Here is a 23297-nt window from a genome sequence, read left to right on the forward strand (position 1 = left end):
TACTGTGCAACGTTAACGTTTTTATGGTCAGGTTGAGATATACGTATATGTACGTTTATGTATATGTGTATGATATGATATAATAATTGTGTCTTTATATTAATAAATATTTTATATATATCTAATATAAATACAATCAAACCAAAAATAAAAATAAATGAAAGAAAACATTCGTGTGGCATTATGAAGCTACAATTTTGTTAGCTTGTGTTATCAACACAAATAATATTTCTCTCCCTCTCTCCCACTCCCTCTTTCTCTCTGGCTCTCAGTGGTGCTACTCTCTCTAGAAGCTGACGATCGGCGATCGTCAAGTATCGGCCGACTGCTGTCAGTACTCAGCAGTCTATTAGTAGCCTTTCCCGGTGACAGACGTACACATATTTGCACTTCGGGAAGCAGCGTAAAGAAATCAAAGTTTAAACAAAAAACTGTATATAAATACAATAAGTAATTTAGGTTGTTGCTTTTTTAGCAACGAAACAGCCTCCGGAAACTTAAAGAAGTTTGCCAAATTCTGAAATAACTTTGTACCCGCTGCTGTGCAAATACAAAAATGAGGTGTTGGCTATCTAGTCAGCTTTATGACCGTCAATTATTTAGGCTTGGACTGTTGCTCTACCTGTTGATGGGGACGCGGGTCAAAGGCGACGCCGTCGAAGTTATCGAGCTGAGCACTAATTGGAGTATATCTAATCAAAACGCGTGTAAGTAGTAGTCAAATTTTAAGCAGCTGTCAGTCATAATTCTATTAATCGAATTAACCGAAATTAAAACAACAACAGCACACTCCATGAATGACCACACAATCAGCATTGAGTGATTGTTGCTTATCGAGACTTTTTTGTGTGTGTTTAGTTTATTACTTGCATCAAATAGATGAAAGACATTCTTTGAGTATTGTTTAAAGTGTGTGAATTTCTGTTGCAGCTCTTACCCTATTCAAAAATCAGACACTCCCCTCAGGCATATACAGTGCCTTTTATCCCGGATCGCCCAATGTGCTGGATGCGTACAACGATGTGAATCTTCGTTGGCTGGCCTACGACAATTGGACATATATAAATGAATTTAAGTGTGAGTGCAGCATGAGCATCCACTGCAGATGTATTATAATCACTTAAACTCAAACATGTTCAGTTGATGTGGAGCACTATAAGCGTGTGCGCTGCTTTAATCTGACCTTCCATGGAATCGACACAGTAGCCGAGATTCGACTGAATCGCCGACTCTTGGGACGCACGGACAATATGTTTGTGCGCTACTCGTATGATGTGACCAAACTTCTGGAGAGGGACAATGTACTGGAGGTGGAAATCAAATCGCCAGTGTGGGCAGCTCTAGCCAAGGCGCGGGCCCTGGACTCTGAAAAGCTCAGTGTGCCGCCAGCATGTCCACCAGAACGCTATCATGGTGAATGCCACGTGAATATGCTGCGCAAGATGCAGGCCAGCTTTGCATGGGACTGGGGGCCGGCGGTGCCTTCAATGGGTCTGTGGAAGAGTGTGCAGCTAGAGATGTATGAAGTGGCGCTGCTACGTGACGTCGACGTGGACATCAGTCGCAACGCAACGCACTGGAACATGCACATTAGCTGCTATATGGACACCAACGTGAAAGATAACTTTTATGCTCAGATAGTCTTCTATGCCGTGTAAGTAGACCTTGAAAATTTCCCTCAATCACTTTATAAAGCTGGCGATCTGCTAAACATGAAACGGTTGAACGCTTGCAGCGAGCTACTGAACCGGACGGTGATCATAGACACATACACCACTAAGCCGATCAGCTACTTGGCACCCGTAATTGTCTTTGATCAGGCTGTGCCAATTGTGAGTACCGCCTGCTAATTGTTTGGCCGTCAATTCAGCTCATTGGCAACTGTGTCAAGTGCATTTGTTGTTTGTGCAGGAGGATGTCGTTGTCTGGTGGCCCAACGGCTATGGTGAACAGAAGCTCTATCCGCTGCACTTTACACTGAACGCCTACCTGAGCGCATCTGGACTAGAGCCGCGTGCCAAGACCGAGTCACATAAGTCGCTGCGCGTTGGCTTTCGTACATTGGAGCTAATTGAGCGTCCAGCGCCGGATGGTCGAGGAAACACTTTTCTCTTTCGTGTCAACGGCCTGGAGATGTTCATGAAGGGCAGCAACTACATACCATCCCATATATTGCCAGAGCAACAAACTCCAGAAAGAAGTAAGTATATCAATTCAAATATGTTATAGACGAACCAATTACAATTGAAAATACGAACTAATTATAAATTGATTACCACATGGAAAAGCCCATTTTAATTAATTTAAACAAGTAATATGTAAGATTGGGTTTACCCCATTATTTTGAATTGAATTGAATTAACTGATGTTACTGATACTGATACTGAAACTGAATTGCATTTCTGTTATAAAAATATTTACTTAGAATTTTTGTAAATATGTCAAGAGCATGACAAGCAGATACCCATTAGCCAAGCATCTGCGGCTGTTGTAAAAATTATTCTGTCGATATGGTTATTTTTGCCCTGCATACTGTATGTTCTCTGACATTTGTCATATTATCTGAAAATCTATACTTATCGATATTGGGGACAGAAAGTAACCAATAGGTAATAGCAATACCATAGAGAGATTGCAATAAAGCTTTGGTCAAAATAAAAGCGTTTGAGTAGAATGGATATTCTTACTTCCAAATTTTATATATAGTTTGGAATAAATCTTATTTATTTTATTTATCCATTTTCTATATGCTCAGGAATAAATATATGAATAACGCTTACATCCTTTCAGTTGCTTATTTGCTGGAATCAGCCAAGGAAGCTCACATGAATATGATACGTGTTTGGGGTGGAGGTATTTATGAATCGGACTATTTCTACGATATGGCCGACAGTCTGGGCATACTTATTTGGCAGGATATGATGTTCGCCTGCGCCATGTACCCAACAACACCCGAATTTCTTGCCTCAGTGAGCGAAGAGGTGCGACAGAATGCCAAGCGTCTGTCCCACCACGCAAGTATTGCTATTTTTGCTGGCAATAATGAGAATGAGGCGGCGCTCGTGCAGAACTGGTATCATACGTATCAGGATCTCGATCGCTTTAAGGCCGAATACCGCGAGTTGTACCTGGGCACTGTCCTACACGAGCTGAAAATTGTTTCCCACAACAACCGCCCCGAGCCGTTGGTATCGTCGCCGTCCAATGGCAAGGCAAGTGAGAGGGACAACTACATATCAGAGAATCCACAGGATAATCACAATGGGGATGGTATATTCTGATGAATATCACAATAAGCTTAATGAACTCATCTAACACATCTTTTTGCCTGCAGTTCACTTCTATGACTACTTAAAGGATGCTTGGGATCCAAGTATTTACCCACGACCGCGATTCGCTAGCGAGTATGGCGTTCAATCGCTTCCTGGATCATATGCTTGGGATCGCATCAAAGGTGATGAAATTGATCTGACCAAACTAATGGGACATCGACAGCACCACCCTCTTGCTATGGTGCCCATCACCACACAGGTGCATCGTCATTTGCCGCTGCCATTGCCCGAGGACAAGGACTATAATCAGGCGCTTATCTACTTCAGTCAAATATCGCATGCCATGGCCACTAAGGTGGAGACGGAGCTGTATCGCACTATGCGCGATACAGAGCACAATACAATGGGTGCACTCTACTGGCAGCTAAACGATGTCTGGGTAGCTCCATCGTGGTCTGGCATCGATTTCTATGGAAACTGGAAAGTGAGTTACAGTTATTATATTTTATATATGGCTATTAACGCCAGTTTTTCTTACTCCTTATAAAGCTGCTACACTATTGGGCCCGTGACTTTCTTGCTCCAGTTGCCATTATGGCGCTCTATGACAAGCCCACAAAATCTCTAAACATCTCATTGGTTTGTGACAAACCAACTATCAACACTGAAAATTTGAATGTCGTTGCCAACATTCATCTATGGTCGCAGCTAATGCCACGCAACTCCACCAACTGGTCGGTTACCCTACGCCCCAATGGTGTACAATATGATAAGGTCATACCAGTAAATGAGTTGTTAAAGGGTGATTTCAACGAGCACAATGCCTATCTGGAGTTTCAGCTGAGACGCGGTCAAAAGCCAATCTCTCGCACCTACTACTTTCCTAGTAACATTGCCAGTGCTGAGGGCATTACTGATCCGGAGCTAGAGGTGAGTACGCCCTGTTACAGTGAATACTGTACTTTACTATCTACATCGATCACGAGTAGCAAGAATATGGCAGAAGCAAAACCCTCGGATTCTTATATTCCTGATGCGCATTATTCCCATTCTCTCTCATACTGATTGCCTTACAGAAGAACCAGAAAAGTTTATAACTATTCCAATTCTTTTTGTAATCCCTTTTTTCTGGGGTAGATATATATTAAATTAATTAATATTTCTTTTCCCCCCAGAAGTTTATAAATTAGATAAAATCAGTCTTTTCTTTGAGAATTCAAAAATTATAAAATTCTTTTCGCAGTACGAGATCACCTCGAAAATGTGCGTAGAAACCCCTACTATCAAACGGAACAGTATCAGCCTCACAATCAAGGTGAAGTATCCTGCGGTCTTTGTTTACATTGAGCTACAGCTACCTTATCGCTACAAACTGTCTGAGAATGGTTACATGCAAACAACGCCCGTTCATGTGGTGCATGCGACCATAGAAACCAACTCCTGCTTGCGCATATGGCGCAAGAACAACTTTAATATCTGGACCGTAAATCAGTTTATGCATTAGCTGTGGGCATATACTTTTCAAGTTGAATGTAACATTTATAAATAACTTAACAATAAAACAAATCAATAAATATAATAGAAATATTTTAAGTGCGCCTGTGTTGAAGCACACGCTGTTCTCGCCTATCTGTCAAAGCTGGGCATTTGGACACGTGGCGGCGTGTAGCCCTCGGGATATGGCACCAGCTGATTGTTGAGCACACGCGCGTTGCGCCAGGTCTTCACCTTGTCCTCGGGAGTGTCTGGGACGCGGACACCTTCGATGAGGGTGACTGCGGGGCCATCGACGACGTTGTGCGTGCTCTGGCCAATGGGGTTGCGATGCGGACTGGCCTGAGCAGGTCGGCGTGAAGGTGTGGCTGAAGGTGCAGCCACGCCTGCACTGGCCGTTACCACCACAGAATGTGGCATGTAGCTGACAAATTTCGATTTCTGAGGCAAGGCGTTGTAGTTGTGCTTGGTGATCAGATTCTGTGGTGGACGTGATCTGTGGTTAGGATAAGCGCGTGCATCTCGGCTAAAATATTCCAGCGGCTCAGAGGCCGCATACTGCTGGTCACCGGGAAAACTGATTGGTGTATCTTGCGCCTGACGCAGTACGCGTGGCTGTGCTTCCACTGGAGCAGCGTAGGTGTACGGCTGCCACTGGCGCTCAATGCCAAGCGAGAAGTTGTTGTTAAATGCCGTGGGCTGTGCTTGGAAATACATTGGCTGCCAGGCAGCGTTACTGCCGAGCTGACGTCCATTTCGCGAACTGCTCCCGATGTCTAGTGCCCGCTGCTCCAATGCTTTGCTTTGCGCCTTGGCCAGCTGCAGCTGTATAAACTTAGCCTGTCGCTGTTCTGCCTCGGCCTTGCGTTGACGATAGTCCTGCTGCTGCAGTGCCAGTTCACTCTGCTTCAGCAGTGCTGGTGTATGTTCGAAAACTAGCTGACGGCCACTGGGATTGGCATTGGCGCTCCTGGCTTGATCCGCTGGCCGCTTGACATCCGAGCTGCGCACAAAGAATGAACCAGCTGCCTCCTCGGCACGAGCTTTACGGCTGTTCTTGCCTACGAGAATCTCTACATCTTCCCCTTGGCTCGACTTCACGTTCACCACGCGCACCTTTGATGGATCCAGATTGCGCCCAAAGCGTAATTCGGTGCGTAGTAGTGAAGGTCTACCGGTGGCGGGACTGCCACCGCTAACGTAGCCATTGCTGCCATCAGTTACGCCCATCAGCAGCGCAGCAAAAATAATTAAGGCTACAACACTCATACGCCCAGTTGCCGAGGTTGCCCTTGCAGTCGTTACTGTCGCCATCTTTTGGTGCGCACGCTGTGAAATTGATGCAAAATTGTTACAAATTAGTGAGAGTTAATTTCGCCACCATTATATTATATATGTGTTTTGACTGGGTGAACAATCTTCAATTCCGCAACAACTTCTTATTGCAACATTCCAACAGCTTCAACTCAACTGTGCGCTGACTATAAACGAGTACATGTATCATAAAATTTGCTATATATATATAGCGTTTAGTATACCTTTTCATGGGTAACACCTTAAAGTAAAGTTTTTCGTTCCCATGGAACGCATCTTAAGCCTTACTAAGACGCATCGTTGCCTTACGTAAATTATGATTGCCGTTTGGTTTAACACAGCTTTCTACCTTTTTAAAGGTTAATTAATGAACTTTGATAAAGATAAATTATGTTTTTAAGTTTGTTACATTTGACTATTTCTTTCGCAACAAATCCAAAAAGGCGTTGTGTGAAAGATAATTTTTGTATCGTGAGAAAAATGCTGTTATTCAAATGTGTCTGATATTAATTTCCAATTAATTGCTTTTTAGCTCAAAATAACATAAATAAAGAAGTAGACTTTATTCACGAAGCACTGTGATAACACTCTGGAAGAGCTCTCTGGTTGGAATAATATTTTGAGTTGGTGTCAAGAATATCAATGAACAAATCGAAATTAAAAGTTGATAAATAATAAATAAATGCAATCCAAAGATTTATAAGAAAAACTTAGAACTTATATTTATTATTTTTCTATTCTGAAATCACTTTTAAACACAAATATTTTTTTGTGAAAGAACTTGAAGCACTGAGATAAAATGAATAAGCTTCTCCTTTATTACTTTGATTTTTATATCAAATGATAATCAACTAGCTTTTCAATACATCTAGTTACGGCTTTATGCGGATCTTCAAATGTTATTTGTTCCTGTTTTCACACCGGTTAATTAGCCTTGGCTTGACTCGTGTTGTTATACTTTTCAACACCTCGTTGGATTTCAGCTCATTATTGGCGCTTGTGGTGCTCTTTATTTAATTATTGACAACCAGTCAAGCAGCCAAACAACCCGAGTGCATCTGCAAACTTTTTTTTATTGCATCTGCGTGTCTATGTGTGTGTGTGTGTCTGTGTTGCTGTTGTTGGTGAGCTGGGCTCAGAAAGCGAAACAGCAATTAAAAAATGCAATGCCTAACTTTCGTTTGCCGCTGTGGCATGAGGAAATTGTCGGTTGTCGATTGTCGATTGCCGGCACCAACATTTTTTCCACTCAATGGCAATGTGACAACTCCTAGCAGCTTGGGCGTTAAATTGCCAGTGCCACGCTCTTTTCATAGTGTTCAAACATTGCAATTGCGTTAAGCTGTTAAGCCCTAGTAGACTAGAGCTGATTTTCAACAGCTGAGCAGCTGCATTCCCGTCAAAGTCAATGCATTGCCTTTGACAACAACAACATGTTTGACCATCTTAGGCTTATGCACCTGGCGCACACTTCACTGATACAATTTTCACAGCAAGTTCAAGTTTCTCAAGCTCTTATCTAAAAGGGGATGTCCACTGTTTTAAATTCACTCAGAGGTGTCGCATCTAAAAATATCTTACTATTTATTGATATGATCTAATATGCTCATACTATACTACATACTATATTCAACAAACGCTGTTCATATTATTGATCTATCTCTAAAAATATTTCATGAAGGAGTGCAGCTTGGAATTTTACAGAATATACTTTAACTAATTCTTGTTGTCTTCATGTCTAAAGAAAACAATTATTATCTATATATAAACACAAAGTAATCAGAAAATATTTAATATTTTTAGATTGTCTACAACAAATATTGAAATTGCATTTACTAAAAAAAGATAACATATTAGATTGAGAGATAATTATTACTGTGTCTGATAACACGGGGTCATAATTCAACTTGTTTACATATAATGTCAACCTACGAGCTATATTTATATTTCCCCACTAATTGGATTTAGAAAAAATATGAAATCGATATTCGCCTCTTCTTCGATGCACGCAATACTATAAAATGCTGAGGAAATTCTTAAAAATCTAAGAGCACCAAAATTGTATACGTTCATTTCAGGTTTATCCATATAAGAATCATTATCAGCGCTCTTAACTTATTTTGGTATCCGAACTCTAACTCACGACTGCTTCAGTCTGATTAATCTTGATTTGCAATCACGCCTCGAGGGCGTTACCCACGCCAATCAATCTGATAAGTAACTAACTATTTAAGTGTGGCGGCAAAGATTGATGGCCGAGTTGCAGTACCATTTATCGCAATTTGCGTCAGATCAATTTAAGCCTGGCCTATTGATTGGCTGCATAATTGGGCTGAATGAACTGCGATATTACGCATACGCCGCGTACCGCCACCAACAAGTCACTAATGAGTGAAAATTCACCGACAAAATGAGAAAAACAATTAAGCGAATTGTAAATTGTGAATTGTGAATTGCAATTTCAATAAATGCGCACGGTAAAGTTCACGGCACGACTACGACTCGGTCAATCTGGGTGCTCGTGGCCCAAACTCAAACTGAGACTGCCGACTAGCAACTCGCGACTTGCTGACTTTCACTTTCAACTCAGAGTTTGCGGCGACGCGGCTGAGTGCGCCGCGCTCCCAGTTCAACTGGCTGCTACCGCTGGCTGTGTGGTTTGTTGTTATGAAATCGTCGCAATCATCGCGCACTATAACAACAAAAACAAGTTTTACTTTTTGCACAACAAATCAAAAAAAAAAAACCAAGCGTCAAAAAGAAGTCAACGCTTGGTATTGAGCGCTTGGTCTCTTTTTCTATAAGCCTTTTCTTAAGTGTCGGCCAACGTTTTTAGGCCGCTGCCCGGTAACAGCTGCGTCGATGCCAGCGATCTCAGCTTCAATGTCACGGCACAGCCGCTGCCGACGTCGACGCTTTGTTTCGTAGCCGTCACCTGGTGTTTCGCCTTTTGAAGCTTCGCCGTTGCGTCTTGGTAGCGTCATTTTTGTTTCTTTTTTTCTTTCTTTTTTCGGCCACTTTTGTTCAATGAAAATTACATCACTTCAAGTTTTGAAGCGAAGCGGGACAGGAAGTGCGACTGAAACACTTTATCAGCGCATGGTCAGAGTCGAAGTCGAAGTCGGAGTCGGAGTCATAGCCCTGCGGCTTGCTATTATGAGCATAGCTGTGTCGAAATGCAAACTGCAATTATTATTATGTGTGTGCAATTTAAGTTTAAGTTTAGGTCTTAGTTTCATCTCTTGCAATTTGGATTTTTTCGTATTGTCGTTTGCACTTTTTCACTGGCGTTATCTTAGCTACTACTTAAAACGCTCAGCATTTACATACTGCTACAAACTACTACAACAGACAACAAGCAAGCGCGACAGACGGCGCACATTTAATGATGGGCTTGCTCACTCAAGGCGTGCCGCTTGCCATTAATTGGGTATTACGTTTACAGTTTACAGCAACAAGCACAATTGAGCACAATTGCTAGCAACTGTGATACAAATCACCGACTTGTACATTGACTCTTGAGCTTGAGCTTGAGCTCGAGTTCGAGTTCGAGTTCGAGTTGTGTCAGCTTCTAGCAGCTCAGACAAAACTCTCACTTTTCTTGCATCAGCAGCTCTTCTAGGGCCCTTGGTCGGCTCGCTTGTCAGTTTGTCAATCAAAAGGCAACAGCCACTTCCCAGCTACGATGGGCAACGTTGCGAGCATTTCCAATTGATCTGGCAAACAAAGAGTGCATTCAAATTACGTATACGCCCCCTCACATGGGCAACAGCAGCAGCAAGCGGCGCCTTCTTCTTCTGCTTCTTCTCTTTTGTTTCGATATTCGCACGTTGTGCGCTGCATTTAATGAATCTAAATCGGAGCTGTTGTCGATTAACGATGTCCGATATCATTGGTAGTCGGGTCAACAATCGAACGTTCGTTGCTTATTGTTATCAGCGATTGTTGTAATGTTTGTGTGCTGTTGTTGTTGCTGCAGTTGTTGTCATGTGCAAAATGCAAATGTGCCTGCGCGGTTAATGTAATTTGTTGTTGTTGTTGTTGGTTTTGATGCTTGCCGGCGTTGTATTAATTTCACTTTTACTTTTTATGATTAACATTTCCCACCCAAAAGTGAGAAACTTTACATGATTTTTTTGTTTTTTTCACTTAAACATATTTGTACTTTGTGTTGCTGTGACTATGAAATGTGAAATTTGAAAGATCGTAAAGTTTAAAGATGCTGTAGCCCTTGCTGGTCTCTTCTTAAGATTAATGTTTTTTACTCATGTGTTTTTTTCTTTTTTATTATTACTTTTTATTATTATTTTTCTTTTTTTGCCAGCATCTTTAATTACACATGCTTGTTAGTCAGCATTGGCAAGCACTTTCCGGCTTACGGCAAGAGTACAAGAGTAAATACATGTGTTTTGGCGCCTGGGTTTTTTTTTGCGCCCAAGTGTCGCAACTGAAAGTGAAATTTTTTACTTTCGGACACATCAATCGAAAGCCAAGGTAAAGGTCCGTAGGTTTGACGGATAAGGCCTGTCACCTAAAATATTATCCAAAAGCGGATAGCTATTGCCCCAACTCATTATATCCCACGCACAAATGTGGCAAGCTGTGGACCTATCGACTTTGTAAAGCACTCGCTTTTATATTAAAAGATATCAATCTCATAATATATATGGAATGAGACTAAATATGTGACTCTAAATACTTAGCAGATTATGTTCTATGAGCTGCATTCTACATGCTTAATCTAATCAACAGCTTTTATATCTTAATACTATCAAATTACAAAGAATATTTAAATTAAATTTTTTTAAATTGAAAATATATCATTTCGCCTCATCAAATCTCAGCAATAACTCACATTATATTTTGACGCTCGACTTAAAATCCTGTTTGTTAAGTAGTCCAATAGTTGCTGCTCCTGGACGCCTTGCTGACAGCGATAACAAGAAACGGCTCTTATTTTGTAGTTTTATTGTATCTGCGAACAAGCCAAGCGACAGATCGCAACGCGAACCGAAATACAACTGAACGCAAATGAAAAACTTTTGCTTGCAAGTAAAAAAGCATCGAGCTGGAAAACGACAGAAAAAAAGTAAAAATTATTATGCATACAAACACACATGTGTATGTGCACATGTATGGATCTATGTGTGTTTGGAGGCCGACACCAACAACGACTTAACAACAGCAGCCGCAGCCAACAAACGCAGCGAAGGTAACTGCGCTGTTGGCAACGGTAACAACCACTAACACACGCACACACTCACACATACAACAGCGCCGAGGCGATGTCGGCAGCGGCAACAGCTGGCCAAAGAGACTTAGATTGGGACTCAGACAGAGACCCAGACCGAGCTGTAGCTAGAGCTGGAGTTGAAGCTTGAGTGTCAGACAGCTAAACAAATACAAGAGCTGAGAAAAAGCACAAAATGTGGATCGAAGGGGCTGCAGCAGACGAAAATTCAAGCAAAGCATGCCAAATAAAAACCGAAGCAACAACAATGCGGCAAAAAATCTGCGAACAATTGCGCAATTACAACAACTCACACAACAACAACAACAGCAGCAAAGAGAGCGAATGCAGAGATTCAAATTTTATTCACAATATTTCATTTTTTTTTGGCGATCCACTAGTCAACGACGTTTGTTTCGCATCACTGCAGTTGATTTGATAATTAAGTAACTATAATTTATCTCTGATTTTAAATATTATATACAAAATCTGCGGTACAAAATGCTTTAAAATATCTCCAAAAATAATCTTCAAATGTTATAACATTAGTTAGTTGTGAGTAATTGCTTCGGATATAAATACAAAGTTGATATGAGTGCAAAATACATTTCTAAATATATATTTTTTTCGCATATTTTCATAAATTTTCGAAGTCTAACGACTATAATTAAAAATAATAAATAATTGAGAGTTCAATGTAGTTTTATTAATTTCAATTAAATAATAATTTATTGTTTTAATTTTTTTATTAATAATTTAGAGTACTAAACGAAATATCCTCGCTCTATTTAAAATGCCAGACTGTTTCTTCGTCAAATAAATCGTTTAACCGGACCTTTGATATTTTAATGTCCATCTACACTGCATTATGTACTCAACTGTATTTAATAGATTTTCATACACCAGTTCAAAGCAAAAGCAGTTAAAGCAATTTATTTATATTTTAAATTAAAATCGAATAAATATACTTAATTTCAAACAGTGCTCAACAAAGGCAGTTCTTAATTACACAGACCAACAAGCTTATTGCTCAAGTATCAGAATTAAACTTAGAATTTGTTATTTGAATTTACTGAGCATTTACCCTACACTCATTTTCCCATACTCTTTTCGGAAAATCTCTTTCAACAGACGAAGACTTAAAGAAGATTTTAATTAAGGACTTATTTTCAGATAGCTTCAAGATTCAATGTGATAGGACATCATATGTTTTCAATAAAAATAAACATTTATGCCTTGATATCTCAAGGATAGATATTTTGTACATATTCGTCAAAAACATGCTCCTATGCTTTGTTAGACAATTACATCCAATTGTATTGGCCAGTGTAATTTGAACTTTAACTTTGCTAATAAAATTTGTTTAGTCTAAGAGTTAGGCTTTAACTACGATTAGTTAAATGCTTAAAGTGACAAATTGCCATTTGGCAGCCCATCAAGCTAGAGTGCCGACGGCGCTCCCCAGCCCCAATTCTTCTTCGTAGTCCCACTAAGCTTGTGTACTCGAATAATGTTTTGTCGGCTTCAGATGCATGCCGTTTGATAGCGGGCCGAAAAATAATTGCCATGTGCCGTAGTGGTTAAACGAAAGTGGCCAGAAGTAGGTGTGTTCCAATGAGCTGTGTACCTTGTTTAAGATGCTGCGATACAGATACAAATCCAAGGCAGTCGCATCATACACACACACACACACACGCACGCAACTGCCACACACTTAGGCCAACTTTTTATTAGCAATTTTCGCAATTTTCATAGCGCTTTTTTGTGTCGTTTCTTGTTGGTGCGGCTTTTGAATAAAATGCTTTTTTTAATTAACAAAATTTCACTTTTTTCTTTTGTTAGATTTAATATTTAGCAGAATGAGTGGAGGGGGGATGAGTGTACATGGATAAGCCATAAGCAACAATGAACTTATGCAGCAGAGATTTCAAGTTTATTATTAGGCGATTGATTCGGATGCGTCCTTAGCTGAACCCGATCCTTATTCCAATCCATTTCACCAACAACAGCCACACCACTGAAGCTCAACTCCAAGCAATTCAGTTTGTATTCAAACATCTGCTGGAAAAGTATCTTAAATACCATCGAAATGCATACGTACAAGCTCCGATCGATGATATGTATGTTATAAAGTCGCAGGCAGGCAAAAACGGGAATCGGCAGCATTACGGGTGTACAAAAATCCGGCAAATTCCTGGGCGATATGTCAAAGTTAGCCACCGATCTGTGGTTCAACTCAACGCCAAAGTGCACACTTAAGTCCCGTCGACTGCACACGATCATAACGCACAGGCCCTCTCTCATCATGCCAAAGCCCAGGCCCAGGCAGCATTTGCAGGCGTAGTCCTGGCAGGAACATGGCCGGCCCATCGTGGGCAGCTCAATTAGATTATCGTTGATGTTGCGTGAATGTAAATATCGTATGGGCACCAATCGCTTGCCATTCGAAGGATCATAGAGATTAAAGTTAAGCACATCGCTTGGTACCGTTTGGTAATACTGTGCGTATACGTAATGCATACATAACGCCGACAGAAGCCAAAGTGGTGCAAGGCAACTCATCATTCTTGTCGACTTATAGGTTGTGGACTTTTATTTGTTTGTGTGGGCGCGTGTTTTCCCGTGCAATTGTCCAAACACAATGTGTACTTTATTTAGCCTCAATTCGATACATTTGAAAAGTTCTAACCACATTAGTTACCCGGCTAAATGGCGTGGAAAAATATTTATTAGCTGCAATTATTTCCAACTGACGAAAAATGTGTCAATGCTAAATCGCAATGCTGATGATAACTCAACTCTAACAGGCTGCAGCCGCAACTCGAGAATAACTGCACTCATTTGGTTAATTATGAAGCATTGTTTGTTGTGCCTCACATGATAAGCCAAATACATTTTTTAAAAATGTTTCTTTTATTGTTTTTCATTGTTTGGTATTTGTTACGTTTTCTAGAAATGCAAATGTTACTGAATTGCTCACTTGACACTTTAAAATGTGTCAAAATTACCTGAGACGCTCAATTTACGCAAAACAACAATTGGCAACAAACACAGCGAAAACAGCAGCAAAATGAAACTGTCATTGGTATCGCAATCCGCAACGTACCTTGCTTTTGAACAGATACAGACACTCTTAGTGCCGTAAATGGGGCTTTAAAGTCGCAATTGGTCTTTCTTTCTTTATTTTGTCATGCATTTCACATTTGTTTGCGAACGACAACAAAGCTCAAAATTGTTTTTTCGATGATTTCTTAATTATTTGTTTTAAGTCTTTTATAAGTCTCGGCGGAAATCGAAACCGTTACAACAGCATAATATGTACATATCTATAATTGACAAATGTTAAGGCGACCTTGTATTAGTTCAAAGCCACGAAATCATGTTTGGAAAATTTGTTTTTTTTTTGGGGCTTATACTTTATGTAATTAGTAATACATATTTATATTTATGTACACACCTGCACAGGTCGCACTGAAAGATGCGGGCGACTCCACCTGCAAGGTCAACGAAATCATCCCAATTTTTGACGGTAATTGTTATTTGAAGGTCAAAGGTTAATATTTCTGGATTACAAATAAGTTATTCATGATTAGGATAACTCACATATACAATTGTTGGATTTATTAAATATTCACATTTTTTATTACATACAAATACAAATTTTTAATTTTGAAAATATAACTTAAAATTCCAATGGATAAATATAATTGCACCGAATGCCATTGAATGTAGTTATTATTTGTTAAAATCTATAAGGTAATGACATCTGAGCTCATATGCAAATTATTTACATTCATATTTGAAAAATTTTTTTTAAAACAAAATCAATAATAAAAAAATCATTTGAGATATTTCTAATCTATGGTAACATAATTTCAATATATACTCCAAAATTATCTTTAATTATTAATTACTGAAGAAATTAGAATTATTTTCGAGCTTGAAATTTTCTTTAATATCAAAATGCCTTGTTGCAAAAAACGATACATGTAGCATAGTGTAATTATGTTATATTATTATCTTCAAAAAACAATTCCTATATTTACTGTACTATAACTAAGCTATCAAACATACGCTACTTCTCCTTCAACTTAAAAAAATTAATTATTGAATTATTATTATTAAAATTTAAACACATGCATATTTTTACATAACATAATTACTCCACACTTTACATACTACTCCACTTTACAGAATTTAACTATTATTATAAGCTCTGCAGAAGTAACAGACGTCTTATGTTAATAAGTACAACAATTCTCCCATCAGTGTTGAATAGCTTAACACAATTTAATAAAATTTAAATTTAGAAATTTAAAATTAAGTGCTCTTTTTTAGGTTAAGATCAAGTAACGACCGTAATAATGTAGCTGGTATTAATATCTACTCAGCAAATGTTAAATTGGGTCACTGTTAAGCCAACAGCTGACCATATTTGTCCGTCCAAGTCAGCAAAAAAAATACCAGAACAGAAGTAATAAATACTAAACCAACGCAGCAATTTTTGTTGTGTCCACAGCGAAAATGTTTAAGCTCGGTTAAAATAAACAAAATCTCTAAAATTAGTTCGCGTTGCAGCAATCAAAAAGTTTAATACATTACGTACCATTGTCGAGTAATATGGGCGATTTCTTCAAATCCCTAAACTTTAATTACTTTAACACCACATCCAGCTTGGTCGATGCAGGTGGCAATGGAGGAGGAGGTTCCACTAGTACCACAGTGAACAGTGGCAGCATGGACAATGATTACGTTGGCCAATACGTGGAAATAGCTGGGCTGAAGCTGCGCACAAAATGTGTTATAGCCGAAGGTTTGAATAATTGGGGATAATACAAATAAAAACAATTACTTAACCCCATGCAAGGGCATAAAAATCAATAGGAAATAGAGTATTAAATATAGACGTCTTCCTCAGAAATGTTTTGATTGCAATTATAACTGGCGACAATGACACCACAGCGTCATCTGAGCTCTTCGTTTCCGCTTTCTGATTTTCGCATTGAAACAGAATGAAAAACTTGTTGCTTTGTTAATGAGTATGAGATGTACGCTAAGAGTCATGCTAGTTGTGCATGAGTATTGGTGCTCAAGTTGTTATTAGAGTTCAAACGTTCTTGAGCAGTTCTCTTGACCCATGAGTCACTTTACCACACACACGCAATCGAAACAAAAGAGTACCAACTCTCTGACTTGAATTCATAAATAATATATATTTAATTATATAAATGAGTTTGATTCGTTACTGAAATTGTACGCCCCCGCTTATCAGTGTGATTTGTTATCAACATTTTCCCTTCTATTTGCAGGCGGGTATGCTTTTGTGTACGTCGCACAAGATGTGAAAAATGGCACAGAATACGCCCTCAAGCGCTTGATCGCCGCTGATCAGCAGGCCTGTCGAACTATCAACAATGAGATTAGCGTCCATAAGCAACTATCTGGACATGGCAACATTGTCACTTGCATTGGCACCAGCTGCATTCCTCCTACGTCTCATCATGGTGCACAGTTTTTGCTGCTAACGGAACTGTGCAAGGGTAAGTGATGGCGTCCAATGATCACGTAGAACACTATTTGATATATTATACTTTCGAAAGGTGGCTCTTTGGTGGACTGTTTTAGGGTAGACAATTCAGCGCTTGATCCACCTGTTATCCTACGCATATTCTATCAAATGGCACGCGCCGTTGCTCACATGCATACACAATCGCCGCCCATAGCTCATCGTGATATAAAGGTAATTGGGAATTGTCAATGCTTTATGTGAAGCTTAATAATTATTATTGAACAATAATGAATCCAGTGAAATTGAATGAAGGGTAACTTCTATAATTTATAGCAAGCGAGAATAAAATTCAATGTGTGTATGTAGTAAAAATGTGAAGTGTTAAACAATGATATCTGCATTTAAATTAATAGACAATCAAGATGAGAGTATTTATTATTTTGTTAACAAATTAAATTCTTAACTGTCTTAATTTTAGATTGAAAATTTCCTTATTGGCAATGATAAACAAATCAAACTTTGCGACTTTGGCTCAGCCACCAATGAGCTGTTGGCGCCTACATTTGAATGGACCGCTCATCAGCGCAATATGCTTGAGGATCAACTGAATACGGTGACCACACCTATGTATCGTGCTCCCGAAATGCTGGATACGTGGTCGAATTATCCAATTGGCCCGAAGGCGGATATATGGGCACTTGGCTGTATATTATATTTTCTGTGCTATCAAAAGCATCCGTACGAAGATGGGGGAAAGCTGCGTATCATCAATGCCAACTATATTATGCCACCGGACTCACGTTATCATTGCTTTCGTGAGATTATAAAAGGCTGTTTTAAAGTGAACCCAGCAGAACGGTGTGACATTTCGATGGTGCTGGAACGATTGGCAGCCATAGCTGAGACAAACAATTGGTCGCTGAAGGGACCATTGGATCTGCGTGGCATGCCCATAGAAACATCGCCAGCCCAAAGTCCAGAGAGGAGTATGCCCGAAACGAGCCATTCTGAATTTTATTGCGACAATCCAAATCCCGTGGCTACGCCTACGCCAACAACATCTGTGAATACGCCACAAACAGCCTCTGCTGGGTCGAGCTCCACGTCCAACCATGCTAGCGGTAGCTTATTATCCTCACTGCGTGGCGGTGCCGGTACATTGTTGAAAAACATAAAGGATACTTCAACTAAGGTGATGCAAACAATGCAGCAATCGATTGCACGAAACGATTTAGACATTAGTCACATTACATCGCGCATTCTGGTGATGCCCTGCCCCTCAGATGGCTTTGAATCCACCTACAAAACGAACAATATTGAAGATGTGCGCCTATCATTGGAAAGTCGTTTTGCACCGCAAAAGATAAGCATTTATAATTTTGGAGCACGGACTGTGCCTCGCCTACCGCCACCAGTGCGCACTGTAGAAGCAGGCTCTGTGTATGGTTGTCCTCAAGCACATGCGCCCAATCTTCAAGTATGTGTGAAGACATATCTATTCTCGTAACATGTTTAACAACCCAGCTATATTACAGGGTCTCTTCACTGTTTCTGCGGATATGTATAACTTCCTCAACGCAGATCCAAAATCTGTTGTCATTGTGCAAACGGGCGACTCCGGTGGCTGTACAGCGGCGACTGTTATATGCGCTCTGCTTATGTACGCAGATTTACTACAGGAACCGGAAGATGCGGTGCAGGTCTTTGCTGTGAAACGCCACACAATTAACTTGCGCGCCTCTGAGTTTCGATATCTCTATTATTTTGGTGATATTCTACGCCCTACACCGCTTCTGCCGCACTACAAGAATATCAATCTGGTTTCGCTCAGCTGTCAGCCGGTACCGCGCATGACTAAGGCTCGCGATGGCTGCCGCATTTACATGGAGGTTTACTGCAACGAGATGCTGCTTCTCACTACGCTGCAAGATTACGAAAAAATGCGGTAAATTTTAAAGCTTTCTTTACATAAGTTTTCATAATTAGGTCACTTTCATTTTACCCTCTTTCAGCTTATATATAGCAGGTCCTGGTAAAATTGTGTTGCCAATTAACTTAACAGTTTGTGGGGATTTGACTATTGTATTGTACCATGCGCGCAATGCTTTAAAGGGCATGGTGCGACCACAGGGTCTCAAGATTTGTCAATTTCAAATTAATACTGGCTTTGTGCCCGAGCCAGAGACACTCATCACATTTAACGCGCATGATCTCGATGATCTGCCTGATCCGGAGCAAGTGCCGCCCCACTTTTGCGTGTCGCTCTCGTTAAGCGTAACGGACACGGAAACTCCGCCCAGCCACAAGCCACCATGGCTACCAGCCAAGTCAAAACGTACTGCACAAAATTTATTTAGTTCCGATTTAGAGTATGTCGAGATGCTGGATAATTTTGGTAAGCCTTCGGTAGATTTAGTTGAGATAAATTACTAATGTTGATAAATGTGCTTTGATTGCAGTAACCAAGCCTAGTAAACAAGCCTCATCGCCACCGTTTGTTAAAAAGCCGGAACGGTCGAGCTCACCCTTGGTGCTGCCCGATGTCACTGAAATCGCTCATGATACACCCACAGCAATGCCAGATCCCTCGCCACCTATCGATTTGCTCAATCTGAATCAACAACCTAGTACAGGCGCTGCAGCAGCTGCTGCTGATCCACTAGCTAGTGCCATGCCCAGCTCGGATGCTAGCTTCGACCTGTTAGGTGCCTTTGGAGATGATGATTCCACGGGCATTGGATCGGCCCCCGTTCCAGATGTGTTGCCACCGCCAACGCTGCCGCAGTCTGCACAACAACCCCAAATCAATGCTGATCTTTTTGACATATTTGGGTCTATGGAGCAAAACAGCGGGATCGGCACTACCAATCTAAAACCAGCAACCAGCAGTAACCTGCCACCTTTCATGAGTACGGTACCGACCTTCGTCACAACGCCAGCTGCACCCAGAAAGGAACCATCTCCTACGCAACCTCAGAAACCAATAGATCCATTTGCCGACATAGCCAATCTGGCTTCAGATCTAAATATAAACTTTAATCGAAGCACGCTTGGCGCTAAGTCGGCGGGCAGCACGCCCGTTGGTCATAGTCCACAGCCTACACAATTTTCCAGTCCGACGCACAAATCAGCGCCTAGTCCACCACAGACACACACCCAACCTCAGCCACAAGCTAAGCCTCAACAACAGGCACAGCAACCGTTTGTGAAGACACCACCGCAGCCGCATCCGCAACCACAGGCTTCACAGTCGCGTCCCGACTATAGCCGGACACACTTCGATGCACAGAAGACATCGCAACAACCAGGCGCTAGTGGGGGACCCAAGAACTCAGATATTTTTGCAGATATTCTGGGACAACAGGGCTACTCGTTTGGTAGCAAAATGCATCAGGGCCCGCGATCCATAAATGACATGCGTAAAGAAGAGTTGGTGAAAGATATGGATCCCAAGAAAGTGCGCATTATGGAATGGGTAAGCTTAATTATTTATAGCTCAGCATTATCTGTAATAGTATTGTAACTACAGACCGACGGCAAGAAGAACAATATACGTGCCCTGCTCTGCTCCATGCATATGGTGCTCTGGGAGAATGCTAAATGGCAACGTTGTGAAATGTCCACCATGGTTACTCCGGCAGAGGTAAAAAAGGCCTATCGACGGGCTTGTTTAGCTGTGCATCCAGATAAAGTAAGCTCATGCACTTATTATTAAAAGGTTTTTATTTTTAATATAACATTTACAGCATAATGGAACGGAGCACGAGGAAATCGCCAAGTTGATTTTTATTGAATTAAATAATGCTTGGACGGATTTTGAGAACGATGCCACACAGCAAAACATGTTCAATGCTTAAAATGTGTCCTAAAACTATTATAAGTATATAATAATATATATATACAGAAATAGTTTTAACAATCCTTCTATTAGCTAAACCTAGCTTAAAGCCATGTAAGAGTGTAAGCTTTAATGTGTAAAGTGAAAGTATTTGTGTATCCCATATAAGGTATACACATTTTAGTTAGCCCAAAATGAACCCGATTTGAAATTCTAAAATATTTATGGACAATTTACTTAATTTTGTAACTAAATCTAAGGTGCCCATCCACATTCCCACAAATACACAAGAACAACATTGTGTACGAGCAAAAACAAGAGAAGAAAATGATTATTTTATAAATTTGAATTAAGAGTGTGCAGTTAAGGCAGCATATAATCCTTAAAGCAATTATAACTGTACATTATAGAGCTATAATTTGTGAAACAAACTATTCTATATATACTCAATACATCAAAAGCTCAATTATGTATTATTGGCGTTAAAAACAAACTGACCTGGTCCCAGCCTAATATGTGATTATGATACACGCCTATGCAATTATGAAAATGAAATACGCTGATCTAATTAACTATATACATAGGTATATATATATATATATATATATATATAAATCCCCAAGTACATTTACAACTGTTTGTAAAAATTAAATAATGTGTGTGGTTAAGCAATCCACACTGTACTAAATAGAATAGAATGTAAAATGCTTGATTTATTATTAATCCATAGCAACTCTTTATTTTCAGCATTTAAATTAGACCCATGAATATACATAAAAACGTAATAAATTCTATATGCATTTCTCTGCGAAGAGCTATTGTTAGCAATCATAGAATTCTTATTTGATTATTATTTTATATTGAGCCTTTAACAAGATTGCCCGCCACAAATACAGCTTTTATATTGCGGTCATCGCCAGTAAAAATGAACTTCTCCAAGAGCTCGTCGACAGTAAAGGCACGATGTGGTTTCTCCAGCACACTAACGTCCACGAGCAAGGCATCGAAATCCTTACCAACGGAAAAGTTACCGGTTATATGATCCAGAGCCAATGCTTTAGCCCCACCCAAGGTAGCTAAATAATAAGCCTGTTTGTACGACAATTGCTGGTAGTCGTTATCTGGATTTTGAGCTTTCCCCGTGCCCAAAATGTCTTGCTTCTTAAAGAAGGCAAGATGTTTGGAGACATCTATTGCACGCTTAATGGCAGTTAGAACAGATACAGAATTACCTCCGGACACATCCGTTCCTAGGCCCACTGTTAGTCCAGCCTTAATTAGGCGTTGTACATCGCAGATGCCCGAATTTAAATTGGTATTGGATGCAGGGCAATGAATAATGGCAGTTCCACGCTGGTTAAGCAAAGCAATCTCGTCATCCTGCAAATGCACTCCATGGGCCATGACAGTCTGCATTGGAAATGCGTATTAGTTCCATCTGAGGCTTGGGTTTGAATTCAACAAACCTTTTTGGTTAAAAGTCCTGCATCATCATAAGCACTCGCATAGCTAGTGTTAAAGATCTGCTTTACCGCCTCTATCTCATCCAAATTCTCACTAATATGACTCTGCACATGCAAATCATTTTGTTTGGCTATGTCACCCAGTTTTTGCAGTAGATCTTTGCTGCAGCTCAGCGCAAATCGTGGGGTTATTGTGGGCAGCACAAGGGGATTGTTCAGTTTGCGTATTGCCGTAACAAATGCTTGCGTTCCGTCAACCGATTCGTCTGTCGTTTCTCTGAATAACACATAATAATTAATTATTTATGATCAAATAATCGTCGAACTTCATACTCACACATAGAAGTCTGGACTGTTGCAATTTGAGCAGACCTTGCCAATCAGAGCGCGCTGACCTTGACGTGCCGCTTCCTCAGCTAAGATCAGTGTCGATCCCAAATCATTGGTAGCGAAATAGGAGGCCAAAGTGGTGCCACAACGCAGGGTCGCTTTCTAAAGAGTATCAAGTTATCAGCTAGTGTAACAAGCCCCCACATGTATATGCAGTGAGCTTGTGTGTGCGTGTTTGAGAATGAAACCGATCGCTAGTGATCGGTCAGCAACTTATTTAACTGTATGTGCGTATGTGTGTGTACGAAAGTTAAGCAATGTGATGAAAGGCTGATAAGGAATATAAACTATTAATAATCATTCTGAATTACAGTTATACTTACAACAACATTCCTATAGATCTGCAGCGCAAATTCTTTGTCAACATATTTCGCTTCAGTTGGAAACGTATACGCGTTTAACCAATCCAACAACGGAACACTCATTCCCAGGCCAATTTGCGCATATTGCGGAGCATGAATATGACCGTCGCAAAATCCCGGAGAGAGAAATTGGAACTTGGACAACCTCACTTCGGTAAACGAGTCCCTATCAATCTTTGAGCTGGACAACCAATTGTTAAAGTCATTGCCAATGCCAATTATCTAATTGAGATCATTAGATTTATATTAAATTGATTTAATGTCCAATATGTATACCTTTCCATTTTCTACAGCTAGAAAGCCTTCATTAAACGACTCAAATTCATTTAAAGATTTCGTGTGCACGATTGTTCCGCGGTATACGGTAGGCATGTTTGTAATCAACGTGCTTCTAGGCTGACGACGATCCAAAACTAAATGGAAAT

At 40.2% G+C, this 23297-nt stretch overlaps 5 protein-coding genes across 5 annotated transcripts; 2 read left to right on the forward strand and 3 right to left on the reverse strand.

The window, feature by feature from the left end:
* The first annotated feature begins 358 nt into the window (after nucleotides 1-358).
* Nucleotides 359-4836, forward strand: LOC111595801 (beta-mannosidase-like). The gene is made up of 9 exons (XM_023309694.2): nucleotides 359-707; nucleotides 931-1077; nucleotides 1141-1654; nucleotides 1736-1832; nucleotides 1912-2200; nucleotides 2791-3270; nucleotides 3335-3756; nucleotides 3822-4202; nucleotides 4516-4836. Exons 1-9 carry the CDS (start codon nucleotides 557-559, stop codon nucleotides 4774-4776), a joined length of 2742 nt encoding a protein of 913 aa, XP_023165462.2. The 5' UTR covers nucleotides 359-556; the 3' UTR covers nucleotides 4777-4836.
* On the reverse strand, nucleotides 4799-11086 carry LOC111595810. The gene is made up of 2 exons (XM_023309706.2): nucleotides 10936-11086; nucleotides 4799-6095 (listed from the first exon to the last, which is right to left on the reverse strand). The coding sequence occupies exon 2, from the start codon at nucleotides 6078-6080 to the stop codon at nucleotides 4899-4901; it is 1182 nt and encodes a 393-aa protein (XP_023165474.1). The 5' UTR covers nucleotides 6081-6095; nucleotides 10936-11086; the 3' UTR covers nucleotides 4799-4898.
* A 2067-nt stretch (nucleotides 11087-13153) lies between these two features.
* LOC111595860 lies at nucleotides 13154-13963 on the reverse strand. The gene has a single exon (XM_023309779.2). It carries the CDS (start codon nucleotides 13873-13875, stop codon nucleotides 13222-13224), a length of 654 nt encoding a protein of 217 aa, XP_023165547.2. The 5' UTR covers nucleotides 13876-13963; the 3' UTR covers nucleotides 13154-13221.
* Nucleotides 13964-15647: 1684 nt separating this feature from the next.
* Nucleotides 15648-21216, forward strand: LOC111595672 (cyclin-G-associated kinase). The gene is made up of 9 exons (XM_023309501.2): nucleotides 15648-16123; nucleotides 16620-16850; nucleotides 16911-17050; nucleotides 17298-18296; nucleotides 18355-18764; nucleotides 18832-19214; nucleotides 19279-20294; nucleotides 20349-20510; nucleotides 20566-21216. Exons 1-9 carry the CDS (start codon nucleotides 15931-15933, stop codon nucleotides 20674-20676), a joined length of 3645 nt encoding a protein of 1214 aa, XP_023165269.2. The 5' UTR covers nucleotides 15648-15930; the 3' UTR covers nucleotides 20677-21216.
* Nucleotides 21217-21390: 174 nt separating this feature from the next.
* Nucleotides 21391-23295, reverse strand: LOC111595556 (guanine deaminase). The gene is made up of 5 exons (XM_023309353.2): nucleotides 23149-23295; nucleotides 22834-23094; nucleotides 22458-22612; nucleotides 22124-22397; nucleotides 21391-22067 (listed from the first exon to the last, which is right to left on the reverse strand). Exons 1-5 carry the CDS (start codon nucleotides 23242-23244, stop codon nucleotides 21513-21515), a joined length of 1341 nt encoding a protein of 446 aa, XP_023165121.2. The 5' UTR covers nucleotides 23245-23295; the 3' UTR covers nucleotides 21391-21512.
* Between the last annotated feature and the right edge of the window lie 2 nt (nucleotides 23296-23297).

The sequence above is a fragment of the Drosophila hydei genome, unplaced genomic scaffold, assembly GCF_003285905.1.
Source record: "Drosophila hydei strain 15085-1641.00,03,60 unplaced genomic scaffold, DhydRS2 tig00000063-arrow-pilon, whole genome shotgun sequence".
Classification (NCBI taxonomy): Eukaryota; Metazoa; Arthropoda; class Insecta; order Diptera; family Drosophilidae; genus Drosophila; species Drosophila hydei.